This window comes from Delphinus delphis, chromosome 6 (genome assembly GCF_949987515.2).
Source record: "Delphinus delphis chromosome 6, mDelDel1.2, whole genome shotgun sequence".
Lineage (NCBI taxonomy): Eukaryota > Metazoa > Chordata > Mammalia > Artiodactyla > Delphinidae > Delphinus > Delphinus delphis.
The window spans coordinates 65,440,573-65,460,034 of NC_082688.1; the positions used below are offsets into that span (position 1 = coordinate 65,440,573).

The 19,462-nt window shown below is 41.6% G+C and overlaps 1 protein-coding gene across 2 annotated transcripts in view; it reads right to left on the reverse strand.

Annotated features, from left to right (window-relative positions):
* The window catches only part of BNC2 (basonuclin zinc finger protein 2), a 283,941-nt gene that overhangs the window by 14,945 nt on the left and 249,534 nt on the right, over positions 1-19,462 (reverse strand). For both annotated transcript variants that reach the window (XM_060013468.2, XM_060013467.2), the window contains one exon: positions 1,243-3,212. In XM_060013468.2, coding sequence (XP_059869451.1) covers positions 1,243-3,212 — 1,970 coding nt within the window. The remainder of the gene's footprint in view (positions 1-1,242; positions 3,213-19,462) is intronic.

Sequence of the window (19,462 nt, forward strand, 5' to 3'; positions counted from 1 at the left end):
AAAAAAAGCTGAGCATTCTAGTGACAGATCACTACTTTTCAGTGTACTTCTATTATATGTGACTTTGTCAGAGACCTCTGCCCAACCGATAAACACTAGAATTTGGGTGCTGGCTCTTTGGAAACTTCCTAATTCATTTTGTTTCTTCTAGATATATTGATTTTTACCATGTAAAAAAATTTTCTCCAAAAATATTTTTAAAAGGCACTGGAAAACCAAAAACCACATCCAACATGATGGGATGAACTAACTGCGTGACTCTCGTTGAGCTAGTGTATCATGTAAATGATCTGTTCATAAGCTTATCTCCGCAAGGGTAGGACAACTGTGTTACCCCACCACTGACCACCTTGACACATTCCATTTCTATCACATTTTCTTTAAGATGATTGAAAAAGACCACTGTAAGTTTAGGACCAGCTGCTTCTGTTTAAGCCCAACTGTTTCAGAGCTGCAGCTACATAGCTAAGGTGTGATGTCATCTGAAGGCTGGACATAATATATTCTAACTGATCCTCAAAGTATATGCATGCCTCCCCTTCTGTGCATAATTCCCACGACAGATTATATTTTAGAGATGTGCTCCAAGACATTGTTAAAAAGTTAAAGTAACCCCCATCACCATACCACTTCCCCGTATCAACAATTACTTTGGTCCCGTTTTCTTCTGATATTTGTATGACTCTTAAAGAATTCAAGGACATACTAAATACTCATGTAAGAACGATAACATTTCTGGTTATACCTACGGAGATGCAGGCTGTCTCGATGTCCTGGACCTATGGTTCTTTCCATCCGTAAATTTCTGTTTCTATATTGGATAAATATGTGTGTATGAAGATAATATATTGATTTAATTAAAAAGCCACATGGCAAAGCAGAAATATATATAACAGAAGCTGCGGCTTCTAAGTGAAGGTTCACGGGGAAGCAGGGAACTGTGTACATAGTTAACTTATTCACACCTAGATGCATGGAAACATACACACATACACAGAGCACAGAGAAAAATGGCGTGCATTACTGGGTAAGATGGCACATGACTCTGCATGCGTAATCACAACAAGCACCAACTGCAACAATCCTTCACGAGCACGGCAGCTTGGGGGGGTCACGTGATCACTGTGGACAATCTTTACAGTGCATCAGAAAACATCTAAGCTGGATTTTTTTAATGTTTCAAGTCCACCATGACCGGCACCCTCCACCCCCAGCAGGAGCAGCCAATGGAGATTTACTGACCTGTCTCTGCTTCGGCGAGAGGGGAAGGCGGCATTGCAGCCAGCCACCGTGCAGACGTGCATCTCTTTCAAGTGAACGTTCCTGTAGTGGAGCTTCACGCTGTAGGAGCTCTTGAAACTCTTCTTGCACACATAACAGATTTTGGGGTCTGGGCTAGAACACAGATCACCTTCCGGGGAGAACTTTTGAGGGCTGCCGTAATTCAGAGATGATGCAAAACTCTCGTGCAGGGCTGCCATGCTGGCACCCCCGCCGTTGTACAGTCCGTACTGGCTCATGTAAAACATGTCGTAAGTGGGATCTGTAAACTCTTCCTTCACCTTGATGACGTCCTGGTGAGAGGGCTCACTGTGGTTCTCGTCCGGCCTCTCACTGTTCACCAGGACTTTCTCGCTCACCTCGCCGTGCATGTGCTCATCCCCTTCCATGGATTCCTCACCCAGTTTGGGCTCCGAAGACTCAGACTCGTTCTCGTAGTCCCGCTCAGGTTCTTGGTCCTCGGAAGTCATGCTGTCGGCCCTTCGTATTTCAGTCCTTGAAATGCACCGGGTCCTGCTATGCTTAGAAAAGTCCTTCACAGACATGCCTGGACTCATTTCCTCCTGCGAGTGGCAGTGATTGTCGTGGCTCCCGTCGTTGACCACAGCTCCGCCATCATTGGGGTCGTCGTCTTCATCGTCAAACTCATCGGCAGTATCAATAATTTCCTTCTCGATCTTCACAGGCATGCTGGACTTCCTGGGCTTCTTCTTGGGCGCCAGGTCGGCACTGGGCTCATGAGTGGCCATCATCACTACTGGCGCTGCTGGCTCAGAGGGTAATGGGGGGAGCTGCTCTACGGTACCACTGGTTGGAATGATGGGACTGGTCGGGAGGGAGGTTGGAGGACTCACCATTTCCCCCGGAGTGAGTAAACTTCTATAAAACGGAGGAACTGGTTGGACAGTCTTTAGCCCAGAAAACACCAGCTGGCTAGGGAGAGGATTCTGTAAGACGGGGTCTAGTGGGGGAGTGGTAAAACCCATTGGGGGCCGGCCAGGGCTTGTGAGTGTGAGATTTGATTTTGTACTTGCTATGACGGGGGTGGCAGCCCCTGATGTGGCCCGAATTAAATCTTTGTCTCGGTTATTCCTTAGCATAGGCATGTGAAGGCGAGGGTTAGGGTTCGCACTATGACGGTTACGGCTTCGGAGGGAGCTAAAGACCATGTTGCAACCTTCGATGGTGCACCGATGTTTGATCTTCAGGTGAACAGCGTTATAATGGATTTTGAGAGTACCTTTGTCATAGAACGTCTTCCCACACGCGTTACAGAACACTCTTCCTTTCCTAGACGCTGACCCCATCCTTCTCATCCGGTGGATCCGGAATGAGCTTTTTGGGTGTTCGGTTTTGGACAGATCACTGACCGGGGCGGAATTCTGAATGGGGGACACGCAGGCTGGCTCAGTTTTGGGCTCCACATTAGTAATGCTGGTCAGGGCGTTTCTGTTGGGCGTCTGGTCGTTCTTGTAGGGTGTGGGAGACACTTCAGATTCACTGCTCTCGTTATATTCATTCTGGGTCGAAAGGCTGGGTTCCCGCAGCCTCAGTCCTGGTTGCTCTAACAGCAACCCATTCGGAGGCAATCCTAGCAGCGGGGCTGAGACCGGGTTTATGTACTGGAATGGCAGCAGGAAGGCGAGGCTGTTGGGGATGTTTTCAAAGTGATGAATGCTGGAAGGGTTGCTGTTCTCTAGATGGGCAAGGAGGCTGGGACTCCTGGTGCGATTATTACTCTCAATGAAAGTTCTGATGTCTGAGTCTGTCTTTGAAGACGGTACAGCTACGGCCTGCCCCTCTTTCTCCTGAATGGCCATCAGCTCCACAATGGATTTGGTTTCTCCGAACCGCAGAAACTGCTGAAGGGTGATGATTTCCTCTTCTCGAGACATGATGGCCCAGCGGTCCAGCACCTTGCCGGCAGCATCCTGGAGGCCACATCAAAGAAATGACAAAGACAAACACAAAAACTTATTGACTGTGCATGACTATTCAGTGCAACCGAAGGTGCTCTGTCTGCTCATGGAACACCGAGAGCAGAAAACAACATGCAAGCACGGTTAATACAAGTCGATCCACAAAGCATACTTTTCTGCCATGCCAACGTAGTCATTAGAGTCACAGTTAGAGAAACAGATTGAGTTGAATAATGTCAAAGCAAACAAAACGTAGACCACTGGGGCTCTGTGATCTAAAATGCCTACACTACTGCTACTTTAACAACAATGGCCTATAGACTATGCAAGTATCTAGCATATATTAGTACGAGATGTGAACTCTTGCTGTGCAACCCAGTGTATGCCCCCCCCAAAAAAAGGTACCTTAATCCTTATCAAACAGTGACACCATAGGAAGGAATTTAGTACATTTTTCACATTTTATTTCTCGAGCACAGCACTGGATTCAATGATGTAAATTCCTTTAAATAGGAGCTATTATGTGAATTTCTGAATCAAAAGGATGAACAAAGTAGCATTACCCCCATACCCCCATTGCTATGCTGTATTTCCCCCCCCTTTTTAATGGCTATATTTTCGTGTCATTTACCAGTAGCCTATTTCATAAGGTAGAGTAAGGAAAAACAGTAATTGCACTTTTCTGAAAATTGACTGTAATCCTATGACTCGAAGTTTGAGTTAGACTTAGCGTATTTGACTTTTTATGATCTTGTTATAAATGACAGCTATACATATCTAGAAAGTAAACATGTGATGGATTTAGATCGAATAAATGTGTAAAAATGTTGTCTCTCAACATTCTCCTCTGATAGCAGAGGGGAGTCCACAGAGAATACACATCAGTAATCACCAGACTATGTGTTGTTAAATATACATTAAAAAGCATTTCACACTTTCATTTTTGCTAGTAACTATGAGATACGCCTGGAGGTCGGGCTTAAAAATCCTGCAGTATAATGTCAGGCAATCCATTTCAGTACGGATTGAGAAAAATCTATTCAAACACTTAAATAATGACTCCGTCATCTTCTAGGGCACAGCTTCTTCCCACCAGTACACGATACTCGGCAACCCTCTGTGAACAGCACTTGCTCCAACCCTTGACTGTCACTTTACAGAAGTATAAAATCATCTTAAACAACAAGACAAGAGCCTTATTAATTACAAAGAGGAAAATCATAACATTGTAATGGAGAAACCTAGCAGACGTCACCCTAACCAAGTTGGCCAAGAAACATTACCCGGTGATAAGGAACATCACGGACCTTGTGTGAGATAGATACATATGTGTATATATTTATACTGAGAAGGGCACACTGCTGCTTCCGTGGCATGCTTGCCCCAAAATTTATACCTCAATCTAATTATGAGAAAACATCAGATAAACCAAAACTAAAAGGCATCCTGCAAAACAGTCGCAAGTATTCGTCAACGTGTAAATGTTAAAAACTCAAAGACCTAAGATTGGTTACGGATTGGAGGAGACTAAGAAGACAGGACAAACAAATGCGAGATTCTAGGGATCCTAGACCAGAAAAAGAACACTAGTGGGAAAACTGGTAAATTTGCAATAAAGTCTCTAGATTAGTTAACAGCATGGTATCAATCCTAATTTCTTGGTTTCAACAACCGTACTATGCTCATGTAAGATGTTACGTTAGGGAAACAGGATAAAGGGAACTGTACTATTTTTGCAATGGAGAATTCTCTCTTGTAGACCGTTCTACTCAGCCTTGCAACATGAAATTCTCTCCGGACCACAATCGTATGGTCTGAATCATGACACCTAAAATTTGATAAAAAGGCAATACTTGTCATTTATTTAAATTACTAAAAAAAGAAGCTCTAATAGTTACATGGTATCCCTTATAAGGCTCATTGCTAGCATTCTATCATTTTATATGTGTGTGGGTGTCCAGTCCTACATAAAGTCAAATACAGATGTCCCTCCCTCATCTTGCAGGAGAAATTAGCCTTCAGATCAAACACTCTCAGACAGCTGTCTGTTCACATTAGTCGTACAAATGATGTGTATACACGGTGACCCTGGATGATCCTGGAGTCGGGCAGTAGCCATTTTTTAAAAAGTTATCGCTCACAGCAACGGGTCTCCCTTCCATTCTTTTTTTGGGGCAGGGAGGTAAAGGAGAATGTTGATGTTGTAAATAAGCAGACAAATACATTGTGATTTTGCAGAGATTATCTCATTTGAGCGTTGTAATAGCTTCCAGAGCTCAGCATATGTGTAACAGATGAGACACCGGAGGTGAGATGGCTTAAGGTTGCGAAGATGCTAACTGGGGCCCAGGACTTGAACCCAGAAATTCTGACTCCAAGTTTGCTGAGGTAAGTGACTGTCATCCATGAGGCCATTTTGCAGGTGGGCACACTGAGTCTGTGATGACAAGGAGCAGGGCCTCTCCTGAACAAGGCTGGTCTCCAGAGCGCTGTAATGTCCTCTTCTACACTATTTTTCTTTTACCATCAAATCCATTTTCTTGATTGTCCTTTTATGGAGGCTTCCACTATGGAAACCCAGTCTGAGCAAGGTACAGCCATTTCTTCCTCAGGTTCTTCCCAGGTAGCCTGCACCTAAATCTGCATATCGATAATGTACTTACAGAGCTGGCAGCCTCCGGTATTAAAACAGGCCTTAGAAACCATAGCAACTGATTAAACCCACCTGAGGCATCTCCTGTCAATCACCCTCCTGTCTTCCCTCCCCTAACGGTACACAGCAGTCCCACATGGTTTCTCTTTTCTCCTGGCCTGCCACAAGGCCTGCTATTTCTAAATCTACTGCCTTTCAGACTCTTTTTTAGGCCTGAGTGGCTGTCTCCACTAAAAAGGAGACTGTTATGTTAAAGCACTTACTTCTGGTGGAAGAGGTCCAGGCTACTTCGCTGGTAGCCTGAATGATAAAAGAGAAGCTTCATTTATCGTGGTAACAGAAGCATCCATTTATATTTACACAGAAGGACAACACAGTCTCTTTGTAAACAAATGTGCTTGGGGACGGGACAAATATCTACACTGCATACTCCCCACTGGAGTCCTCCTGACAGGGTAACCTCTGGATCCAGGCAATGTGAGATGCCACCAAAGTTCTTTCCAAAGAAGCCATCATTCACCAAGATGCTCTAAGACCATCACGTTCACAAATAGAGAAACTGCAGCAAGAAACAAAGTTGACTTTCTCATGCAACAGAATGGGTCTAAAAGCTCAACGCTAGAAATGAACATCACTTTTAGCATATCCTCGGATTAAACTGGTTGAAGGGAGTTAGAAATCATCAAAGGGAAAAAAGAGAGGCCAAGGTTCTTTTTTTCCTGAAGATCTTTGTGACAGAAATAAGCACAATGTGGTGCAGTGATTCTCAAACAGTGGCTTAAGACTCCTCTGTTAAGACAAGACTTTCCATGAGTGGTCCACATGCTATTCAAAAAGGGCTAGTCTGAGGGCTAGTATTTTCCTAAAACCAGTCTGCAGGTAATTGAGAGCAACCATTTGGAAACGTTCGGGACAATGGGACACTGCTGTAACAACTGAAGGCATGAGCACTTCTTTTCAAAGTAATTTTATTTTATTTTATTGAACTTAAGTGTTGGCTTAAGAGTGATTGGGGGGGAAACTGGTCCTTCCTCACAGATAGCTTGAGAAGTAGAGATCTATAATCCAGGCCCCCTTATCATGTCAAATACACTTTACCAGAGTAATTAAGAGCCATAAAAAGAATTAGGTATTATCAGAGAATAAATATTAATAAAACAGAAATTCAGTCTGTTAGGCCACTAGGAACATCCTGACTACTGACCAACTCACACTGGGATGCTGGTCTCGTGCATGAATGATAATCACATCAGAGTGCGTAACTAGATTCTTGTCCTTCCCATTCGATTCTGTAGTTGGTGAGTCAGTTACTTTAGGCTTCCCCATTTGTAACCAGCGTTCAGTGACCTTGAACCCTCTGCATTGGGGGTTATTATTTATGAAACGAGGATAATAAGATTTACCCTGTTAAGTGAAATGCAAGGTATTAGGATAAGTATTGATTTCCTATGACACTAACTGGCTATCCTATTAATTAAAAGATGAGTAACACCAAATAATCGAGACTTAGAAACCAGTTTTACCGGGTTCAGAAAAAGTATACAACACTTAAAATATTTACATCTAAGCATTTTAAATGAAAAGACTTCCTTTTATTATTCACTGGACTGGTGATCATATCACTCAGTAGAAATCTGGCACCCAGTTCTGCATGGCTCCAGAGTGATTTTCTAAAATCTTTCTTGCAGTAGGATCAACGATCATGGTTTCAGTGGTTTCATTTGAGCCCTTTCTTCACATCAAAGCACCTTATAGGATGCATAGTTTTAAAACCAAAGTCAAATAAGACTGTTTGGTTTTTCTTATTTGAGGGAAAGGGAGAGTAGAAAAGGAAAGATGTAAAGAGACTGAAGAGAGACCAGATAAGAGGCTTTGGGATCATTAGACTGTCAGGTGACCTCAAGCCCAGAGAATCCCCAGCCCAAGAAGGAACCCATCTGTGTTCACAGCAGGCCACTGGCATGCCAGAGCACAGAGGGAAACACTGCCTTTCTTTCCATGCATGGAAATGAGAGAGGAACACTGAACGTAGCAGAGATCTAGGGCTTCTTTGCTCTAGCAATATTCTAATTATTAAGAAATCGGCCAATAGTTTAAGTCTCAGACAGGTGCAGAATAGTTTAATTTTCTACTCTATTTAACGAACTTCTCATCAGTCAAATTTAAGGCACAATTTAAAGAAAAAATCCAAAAACGATTCGCTAAAAACTAAAAACATTTCCCCTTTGATCTAATTTTAAAGCTTTTAATGAAATGTGGACCACCTAAAACAAAATCAGAGGTTTATGAGATGTAGTTTTTGATTTCATGTCTACATTTGCAGTGTACTATCTTAAGGAATTATTGCACCCTAACCATACTGGCAACTTATTTTCATGACCAGTTTCCCATTGGAATTTTCTATCCTTTCTCCTTCAGGATGAATTCAGATATCAAGGCAAGAGACATGTGGTTGAGTAGAAGGTAGAGAAATGACCAAATTTCAAGCCTATCCAGCTTGGCACTCGTATCAGGTAAAACTGAGCTGTAATTGCTGAGTTAAAAACTGATGAAACCATGCTATGCAAAACTTGAAACACAAATGTTGCCAGGCTTTCTAGACGTTTAAGTCTTAAGGGTCAACGAATCGTGGGAGATCTACACAAAGGAATACTAACTACTGGGCAATAACGAGGAATAAACTACTGATAGAAGCATAACCTTAAGAATGAAAGAAGTCAGACCTAAAAGGCTACAGACACTACCAAGCCAGTCAGAGGAATCATTTTGGAAAAGTAAGACTATAAGAACAGAAAGGAGATAAGTAGTTGCCAGGGGCTGAGGGTGGCAGAAAGGGATTGACTGCAGAAGAACAGAAAGGAACTTTGGGGAGTGACGGTAACGTTCTACATCATGACTGTGCTGACGCATAGATGACTGTATCGATTGTACATGTAAAATTGGTAGATTTTTTTGCATGGAAAGTATACCTCAATGAAGTTGACTGAAAACATTAAACCATGAAAAGTGCATGAAATCTCACGACTCAACATTCACAACTTTCCCTATTTATACATGTATAGAGAGCATCTTCTTTCCTGCATTCTGCTGTGACCAGAAAAACAAAGACACATGCCTTCCCCCCATTCTCTCCTATCCGTAGGGGGTACACAACAGTCCACTAACGTGAGGAGTAAACATGAGAATTTCTATTTAGTTTTTAACCTAGAAAGACAATTTTTTGCTAATGTTACTAATTTAGAAACAGCTTTACATGTATTGGGGCGCAAGCTCAGGCATTTTTACGAAAGGGGTGCGTAGTCATAAAAATCAGAGGTTGCTTCTCTACGGAGCTAATATTGACATGTGGCAGGCACGTATCATGCACACACGTCTTGTCAAACACTTTGGAAGAAGCTGATGAAGGGCAGTCAGTCAGTTAATTCACCATAGCTCACCTTCACCTGTGCCTTTGTGCTGGCCTCTTGGTTGGGTGGATATGTGTCAAGGAAGTGACCCAGAAATTAGGAAATATAACATTTAACTGCTGGGTCACTTCAGGAGCAAGTGATGGGCTCAGACTGTTATCTCAGACGTCATGAACAGGGGCACTCCCTCAGCTTCCTATGGGGGGCTGTAAATGGAGAGCTCACGGATACCACCTGAGAGTTGGATAGGGTTGGCTACGATGACCGAAAGCACTACCTACAGTTTTAAAGAAAAAGGCTTATAGAGGTCATAAAACTTTCAGTCCTCGTCTCTCCCATTCCCCCACTAGTGACCTGTTTTGGAACTCACGTGGGTCCATACGTAACAAGCAGCTATTTTGATTTTAAATTGTCTTTCTAAAGTCAAGTTACTTTTAAACCTCTTCTCTTCAGCCAAACAGTTTAACTGGTCTGGGCGCTCTCCACTCACATCAGAGCTATTTTTTCCCATTTTTTGTTAGATCACATTTATCTCTCTAATTTATATGACTTGGCAATCTGAAGTGTGTATGGGTCAAAGTTTGTGTGCCTGTGTGTACGTGTGTGTGTAAGCAGGCGAGAAGGGGAGATGAATAAAAATGGTGAAACAAAAAAATTCTTATTGAAGATAATAGATTCTGGGAAGCACTTAGGGAAATTTTTAAAGCAATATTGTGATAATTTCTGAGAAACACTTGAAATTATGTGGGAAAACAACTTGGCATGCTTATTGTTTTAGCAAATTTACATTTAAACACATATTTCTGGGAGGGCACTGACTGAGAAAGATGCACCGCTAGCATATACAATATACACTGGAGCAGTTTGCTTGTGTAAGTAAACAAAATTACACTCTTCTTTATTCACACAGTTCTTTTATGTGATGGTGCTTTCCCAGTGTTTCAGGCTAATGTTTCCAGGCCAGCTGAAACAACTGTAATATCTGTAGGCAGAGTGAAGCATACTCATTTATACCATGATTGCACCAAATGGTTCAAATTAGACTTGATAAAAAAAAATCAACATTTGTTTTGGGTAATGAAAACCCTACTCAATTTCCATGATTTGGAAATTTGTGTTTTGCAGAATTTCTGAAGAGCATCACTTTACCTTCATAATACAATGTTGACCAGTCCATTCTGGCTTCCTCTGCCAATCCTCTTGCTTTCTCTAGGACAGAGGTGTCCCATGAGAAAGAATCAACGGAGTGTGGCACAGACAGAAAGGAAAACTTCCAAAGAAAAATCAAGACTGGACTTTGTTAACATGTATGCACATTTATCCCTTTTGGAAAACAAGTATGCTTCCCTCATGAACCCAAGCCCATCGTTGTCATGAAATGAGTGTGTGGACATCAGAGCTACGTATATATTGGCTGGCTGTGATTACAAAAGCTGGTGCTAAATTCAGTACGCCCAGATTATAAAGAACTTGCTTGAAATACCTTTCCAATTCCTCTTTTTTTTCCCCCAAGGAGAAATGAACCCTATAGGAATATCCACCACTGGTTAAAATGATAGAGCTCGCAGAAAACTTTGCATTAAAGAAGTTTCTGTCAAGATGAGAATCTTACTAGTCCTTGCTAACACTGAGGTGTCCTCTCTATAAATACTGTTTGCACACAGGGATCAACTAAAAGTTACTTATCACGTACATGTACGTGTACACAAACATGCACCTGCACAAAAAGACGACCGTCCGGGGGTCACTGCACGAAACATTATAAATCAGTCTTATTATAAGATTAAAAATGCTCCACAGTGAAGAACACAAATTACTTGCAAAAAAAAAGTGCAAAGTTAAGGAATCCTTCTTGGATGACACTGGAAGTTTGAAGGGAATGGCCCTTGACTGCAGTTGGGAGCGGAAGGAAAAAGAAACATGGTAATTTTATGTGATTTTGAGGTATGGCTTTGATAGATTTTTCAGTATATAAATTTCTATCATTTCTTTTTTTGATCCATATTTGAATCTATTTTTTTAGTGAAGATATATTTTAGAGGAAAAAAATTATTGATAAGTTGAACAATACAACCTCCCCAGATGATCACCTCTAACCAAGATAACATCAAAACGCCAGGGCACTAGTTTTAAATAGTTCTTGTGATTTTTAAAACATACTGTTTGACTTCTGATAAAAAATTCACTTTGTTATAGAATGTTCTTGACTATGGACCAGACAAGAATATATATAATTAATTCAGAGAGGACTATCACTTCTCCCCTCAGTAACGGTCTGTACAGCATTTTTATTTTAAAAACTGTGATTATGATAGATCACGCCGGGGTTACAACACATTTAATCATAGAAACTCCAGCTAAGCTCTATTAAAGGCCTGTCAGGATTTCTTCTCTGTACCCAGGAATTTTAGCTTGTCTAGCTTAAAACCCGCTCTATGCATTTCCTCTATGGGTATTCGTTTGCAAATAAATAAAGCAGTTCCCTTGCTTTGCCATCTAAAAGATTTTCAGAGGAGTAAATTACTTTCTTCAATGCATTTCAACAATTGCATTTCAAAGATTCCAAGGTATTTTTCAAATGACCTAGCTCCACTGTAAATCAAACCTGAGAAACTTTTAAAGACACCATACATTTTAATATTTAATAACAGGGACTTCCCTGGTGGTGCAGTGGGTAAGACTCCGAGCTCCCAATGCAGGGGGCCGGGGTTCGATCCCTGGTCGGGGAACTAGATCTGCATGCCGCAACTAAGAGTCCACACGCTGCAACCAAAGATCCCGCATGTCGCAACTAAGACCAGGTGCAGCCATAAATTATTTAGTTATTTAAAAAATTTGATAACACTATCTTAGGAATCATGTAAGTTTCAAAACAGAAAATCTTAGATCCAGCTGATCTTCATTCCTAGCATATCAATCTTTTAATATAAAATTACCTGTGAGCCTCTAAGCACAAGATAGCTAACCCTATCCTAATGGGCTAAAACAGAATTTGTATCTTCAAGTTCCAAATTTTGATTATGCTTAATATAACTTACTCATAGTCAACCTTAGAGGAAAATAAAGAACATAAGTGAATGACACCTGAATTCTAGTCTTCCTTTGTCAATGACCAGCTGTATGACTGTCAAATCACCAAAACCCAGTTTCGGTTTTCTCACGGTATAGATAAGAGACACTAAACTTTACTAAACTTTCTAAGCCTCCCTAAACCCAAATTCCCTTATTTGACTATTTATTCCCAGAATCTGGACATACAAGACATTTCGATTAAAATGTTTCAAACCCTAAACTAAAATGTTCCCTTTTAACCCACTTGTGTACGTACAACTTATTTTCAGAATACTTGTGTGTATGACTGAAAATACGCCCTCATCCGATTATTGTATTGTTCTATTAATACACTCTGGATGCTTCCTTTCATGCTTCTTATCGGTGATGTGATCAGAGGTACTAATTCTTCTGGATTAATGTTTACTCCTGGTCAATTTAATGATCAGTTCAAGTGAAAACTTCACTTGAAAACTAGGGAAACTGCTCAAGAAGTTCCTTCGAGGCCTTGGGAAGCACCCCCCTCCCCCAAATCGTCCCGTCAATAGGGTTTGTGAAAAGTCTGTAAAACTTGAGGCTCCACCATTCCAAAATAAATGTTATACCTCCATAAAGCTATATAAGTAAACATCTGTAGATTTCCAGCGATCTCTGCAGTTCCAAGAAACAGCAGTATTTGTATATAAGACCCACCCCCTCAATTAAACCTTTTAAATACACACAGGTTATTTTGGAGATGATCACCATTGAGATGCTAGGGGGTAAATCATTCTAGGGTTCAGGACAACAAAGGAACAGTTTGAAATCCTCACAGAAAACACTAGAAACGGGAGGAAGGAGAAGGATGGGCCCTGCAAGTGGTCTTGTTTTCTTCTCCCCTCAGACATACAGATAAAACCTGAGTCCTTGGACAGCTATAAATCTGCTTACTTTGCAATAAACAACCAGAGCTCACCAGAGCTCACCAGAGCCCTTGCTAGCATTTTTGCTTTGAGCTCTACATCTTCTAGTTTACCTTTCTTTCCACAACCGACGTTCTGCCACTGAGTTTACAGAAAGCTTCCGTCTATCTAGGCGTCTGTGCTGGGGCTTTACATATCTGAACACGAGCTGCCAGAGACCCTGGCATTTCCTGATGGGCTTTCCTAGAATGTCTGATAAGCAGCAAAAACGGGTGCAATTTTTTTTTTTTTTTTCACGACGAAGGTGATTTTCAACATTAGGTAAGGGCCACAAGCTTGGAATGGATTCAAGGCCACAACCTTCAGTCTCTGTCTGAAGTCTGTCTGTGCAACCGAGATCCTCAATCCTGGTACGTTATCCCAGCTTCCAAAGCTTGAACGGCCGATTCTGGCTCACGTATTATACTTTGAATCACCCCACAACTGAAACTGACTGAACCACCCTGAGGAACTTTCACGTATTCATTAGGATGTGAGGGAGCAGGGGTAGAAAGGAACTGAACACTCACTGAGCAGCATCCGATAAAACACACACAGGACGGGGTGTGCGACTGAACAGAGAGAGAGACTGAGATTTAACTTTGCTCTTCTCTGGGTATAAGAATGGCAGTAGAACACAAAGATTAATTTCGTGCTTTAGCATTCATCAGGGAACAACACATTATTACTTGTAACACATACACAAGGCTGTTGATGGATATCCTTTCCTTTGATGGCTCCGATTAAATGTGTTCCTATAAGAGGCACCCTCACACGTGTGTGTGTAATTATAAATCTACGTACGCGTCATCAGTTTGAGTTTCTGTGTATGTCTAAGCAGCTATCGGTGTAGCTATTATACGTTTTATTTGGTCGCGAAATAGAGGTGATTTGGGGGTTGGTGGCTGACTGAAGAAACAGAGATCAAAAACGGAAAAAGCAGAGTAAATAATCAACATACGTTACTATAACCCCAAACTCAGAAATCCAAAATAGAGGAGGGGGAAGCGTGCGTTACGGAGCACAAGGTAATAACCGCGCCTGTACGCCTTAATACCCTCTTGTCCCAGCAGTCCTGACTTTCGAAGCAGCCCACTTCTCGACATTAACGGTAGTCATTTGGAGAGCAGCAAACGTGCCATTAGAAGCACTTTTACAAGTGTATATTCATCCACCAATTAGCTTAATGTGGACGCTTTCTGCATATTTTCTATCCAGGCTTGCACAAATCTTATTAATATTTCCCCCTAGCGCTTTGACAGATTACCTTGTCATTACGCATCCTGGAGCCTTTTAAACAATATGGGTAAACTACTGTTTGTGAGGTTAATGACAATTATCCCCTAATTACTGCATAAGTCACTCAGTCCACTTTATCTCATAGGCGGGTTCTGCTCTGTGTATCTGCCATTGTGTCACCGTAAATGAATCTTGTATTGCTATGTTTATCTGCCATTGCCTTGTAAATTATACTGACAGAAGAATGAACAAATTACTGCATGTCATCACTTAAATACTGCTTCTGAAATTAAAAAAAAAAAAAGGCAGCTTCGGCACAGTGCTTGAACTGTGATTTTAGCAGATCACAATTAGTAAAAACGTATTTAATGTTTTCTGTTATATTTCAAGGCAGATAGCTTGGAATTTATAGTGAAGTCACAACAATGGCACTGGTGTGGGGGGGAGGTGAGTGGAAGGTGAAGAGCAGTGGAGGCCAAAGAAAAAAAGGGTGAGAACAGAAATAGAAAGACCAGCCCAACCTCCTGAATACATTTCTTATCATGTCATCATCATATCATTCCTATGTCACTCTTGAAGTATTTTCCAAGAGTCTTCAATTGCAAATCAAATTTCATGGGTTTGGGATAAGCCACACCCTTCAGCTAGAATAATTTTTTTTGAGGGGGGCGGGTTTACTTATAGCCAGTCCAGACATAAAACACAGCAACTGTGTAATTGAGAAGAGATAATATAATAAAGGCCACAGGCTCAGCCTATTTCATTGATACATTTTTAAACATTATTAAACAGGTTCACAAACACTGTTTCCAAAGTTGCATTGGAAATTGTTTAACTGTGTTTACATCAATGAAATTAGTTTAGTCCACTGCTGCATCAGGGTAACTACATCTGCTCTGATACAATTTACAGGGAAAATAGGATAATCTGAACATCTTTAAATTTAAAAAAGTAAGACAGATTGAGTCCACTGCGAAGAATCTGGAAGAATTTGTTTTTAACCAGCAATCTGTGATTCTACAGACTATCAGGTGAACAAATGTTTGCAATGAGAACAGGCAGAAACATCTGGCTTCCTGAGATGACTGCCATTTCATGAGTATCTTAAAACATTGTGAAATGAGAAACATTCAAAATGCCTCCATTTAAATGACACCAAGGTGGCTGACAACTGGCAAGCATAAGTAACGGGGCCGCGCCCATCTGCAGGACAGCTTTCAACTCTTAACTAGTTGGGCGTGTAGAAAGCTTGCATCAAATTGCCTTATGACAGCCACAAGTGTGTAAGGGAGGGCCCGCAGCACTGACGATAAAGCTATTTGGTGGAAGCATGCACACACGCATACACAGTACCTCCTGGGGCACTCACTGAACAGGCTGGAAGAAAAAGCTGCAGGAGAAAAGGAAAACAAGAAAGCCAGAGTTGACGGCCTGGCCCAGGGGCCTCGTGGAGCCCAAGCAAACCCCTAGGGCTCCCTCTGATCCCCAAAGACTGATCTTAGTGTCTGTTCCGAGTTCAGTCAATGCAGCTTCAACCAAGCAAGTGCTGCAGGCAAAGATGAAAACGCCATACAATGTTCTTTGCTTTTAGTGTGTCAAGCCAAAGTTAAGAGTTACATCAGTTACACCAGTTAAGACTGACTTCAGTGTGACAACCACTAAGGGGTTAAATTTTTCCCGATTTTTTTAAAACTATCTAAGCTACCTATGGATATAGAACTGAGGAAAGTGGATTTCTTTCTTCCTTTTTTGGAAAGTGGCTTTCTAAATCATTAATTTTCTTTTTCTTTTAACATTGGATTTTCTTGCCCTTGTTTTGTTTCTAAACCTTGCTAATGGTACCGTTGCACTGGTCTAGTGCTTTCCCCACAATACTATCCCTTTTCTCCTGGCGTAATGATTCTTGACTCAGGAGGGAGAACATCCACTCCATTCTACTGCCATGCTCCGTTGGGGAAGGCGGAGATGGTGTGCATTTAGGGGAGATAAGCTCTTGGTGTCACCTCAGAGAAGATGAGTGCAAACAGTACTTTCTGGAGTTTGGGAAGTCAGTGCCAGTTATAGAAAGGGAGACAGTCCTGGAAGGATCCATATAGGTGCCCAAAGGAATGTGGATGAAGACAGCCATTAAGAAAACAAATAGGATTTCCCTGTTCACTTCAATCCGCTCTTTACAGACTTTTATCCAATTTCCAAAAACTGAGACTGACAATATTTTACTCCTCTTCCTAACAAACCTTGAGGGGCTTCCTACTGTGAACAGAATAAATAATAAATATCCTTACCTGGCATTTGCAGTCCCCTCGATACAAACCCAGCCTACCTTTCCTACACCATCTCCTGCCAAGACCTCTGAAGCTCCAGCTACAAAGAGCTTCTTGCCATAAATACCAAGTTCAGCAAAATCTCACCTACTTCTGAACCCTCTGCTTCTGACACCATCCTTCCCATCCTTCGAGACCCAACTTAAATGAACCTCTCTCTGAGATGGCACCCTTTTCCTTCCTTCTCCCCACTCCCAGCAAGAATTACCTGACCCTTCAGCAAACTGCTTATACTTCTATGTCATGTGTGTCTCTTTATCACAGGATACTTTATATCCCCACTGCCAAGATGAATCAATACTGAATGAATTCATTAATACCATGAATGCAGGAGTTGGGAGGAAATTTAGAGGTCATCTAATGCCACTTTTTAATTTTACAGATGAGAAAATTAACAAATAAGTATCTTGCCCAAGTTCAGGAAATTAACAAATAAGTATCTTGCCCAAGTTCAGGAAGCTAAAGTGTGAGGAGCTAACTTGAGATAATCCATCCAGCTCCCATGACCTGGTCTAGTGCTTTCCCCACAATACTATCCCTTTTCTCCTGGCGTAATGATTCTTGACTCAGGAGGGAGAACATCCACTCCATTCTACTGCCATGCCCTGGGTGTGAGTAGATTCCAGTCAACTGGGACTCTCTACCCCACACCAGCCCTACCTGGAAGCCACTTCCCCCTGGACTGGACTCCCCTGCTGACCATCAGGAAGGTACCCAACACAAATGGGAAGTGATTCCCCAAGATCACTGGTGCAGGAAGGCAGCTTCATTACCAGTGTGCTGGGGGTGAGAAAAAGTTGAGAACATCAGCTTTAGCCATATATATGTATGTATGTATGTGTGTGTGTGTGTGTGTGTGTGTGTGTGTGTATATGTGTATATATATGTACATATAAATGTGTGTGTGTATGTATGTGTGTGTATATATATGTGTGTGTATATATGTATGTATGTGTGTGTGTGTGTGTGTATATATATTTTTTCTCTCTCTCTCTCTGCAAGTACCAGAAAATTATCTAATGCTCCTGAAAAATGCTTTTGGTATGACATTACATTTATGTTGGTCATTTTTGGGGATCAAAGCTAAATCCTGGTATACAAGAAACTAGAAAGCCAATGCAACAGCGTCCTGCACATGGTCAGCATTGTGTATCTGCCCACAGAGTGAAGACATGCATTAAATCAGTTTAATTTAGACCCATAAATGACAAACCACCACAGTTAGAGACGTGTGTGCATGCACATCCTTCCTTCCTTCATTTTATCTGTGGAAAATAACTTTACACTTATTAATTCTTGAATCCTCATTGGCTCTTCCCATCAATCCTGCTCTTTCTCATCTCTGGCCTGCATCTGCTCTATCACTTTTCTAAGGAAAACGTCAAGTCTGAGGGTTTCTTTAGCGATTCTGCCTGTAGACCCAGCTGCTCAAGAAGAACTGTCCGCTGAATTCTGAAAACAAAACAAAATCTGAAACACACGAAGGCATGGAGGCCAATTTTTTTTTTTTAAACTGAAAATGTTATTTTCAGGCTCTGAGACTGCTTTAAATAATACAGTTGACCCTTGAACAATGGGGTTAGGGGCGCTGACCTTCGGAACAGTCGAAAATTGGTATATAACTTGTAGGTAGCCCTCCATATAGGAGGTTTGGTTCCTCTGTATCCGTGGCTCCACATCTGAGGATTCAACAAACTCTGGAATATGTAGTACTGTTGTATTTACTACTGAAAAAAATCCAAGTGTAAGTGGACCCGCACAGTTCAAACCTGTGGGTCAACTGTAGTCAGTATACTAGAGTTCAAGGGTCAACTGTAGTCTCTGGGCTTGGTTTTCTCACATATGAAATGGGTAAAAATAGCTACCTGCTAGAGTTCTGAGGGTTAAAGAAAAATCATAATACCTACACTTTGTTGAGCCCTTAAAATGAGTCGGGGGGAATCTAGTTAACATATAGGTATTATGTTCATCTACACTCAGATCAGGTTTGAGGTACTATTACCAAATCCACTTTACAGATGGAGAAACTGAGGCACATCAAAGTTCATTAATTTGCCTAAGGTCATAAAGCTAGTAATTTCTGGAGCCAGAATTCCAACCAGCGATCTGAGTCTAGGACTACACTGAAATGCCTGGCACAGAAGGCACTCCTGTTTGCCGCCCCCAAGCAAGCCTTCACATCGGGGCCTTTCCTGTTTTCTCTTTTCCCACTGTTCTCTCTGAACTGAAATCCAGGCTTGGATAACTCAGTTGTCCAGTCGCATACCTGTCTCTTTAATACCTATCCTCACAAGCTTAAGTAATGTCCCACATTACTTCCTAACTGGATTATTTTAATTATTCCTCATTCTTCCCATTTATTCTTTTCATCTCACTTACATTTTGACTACATTCTGATGTCAAGTTGCTCTCCCTAAAGTTCACCTCTGGTCACATTACAACCTCTCCCTCCAAACTAAACTTCAATGGCTCCCCTCTACTAAATGATTTAAGCATAAATTCTTCACGCTGGTATTCAAGAACTGCCCTAATCTAGCTCTTAAGTCTTACTTCTCTTGTGCACGCTCTGCCATTGGAACTGGACAAGTCAGCTGTCGGTGAACACACAACACTTTCTCACCACACCACATTTTTGTTTATTCCGTCC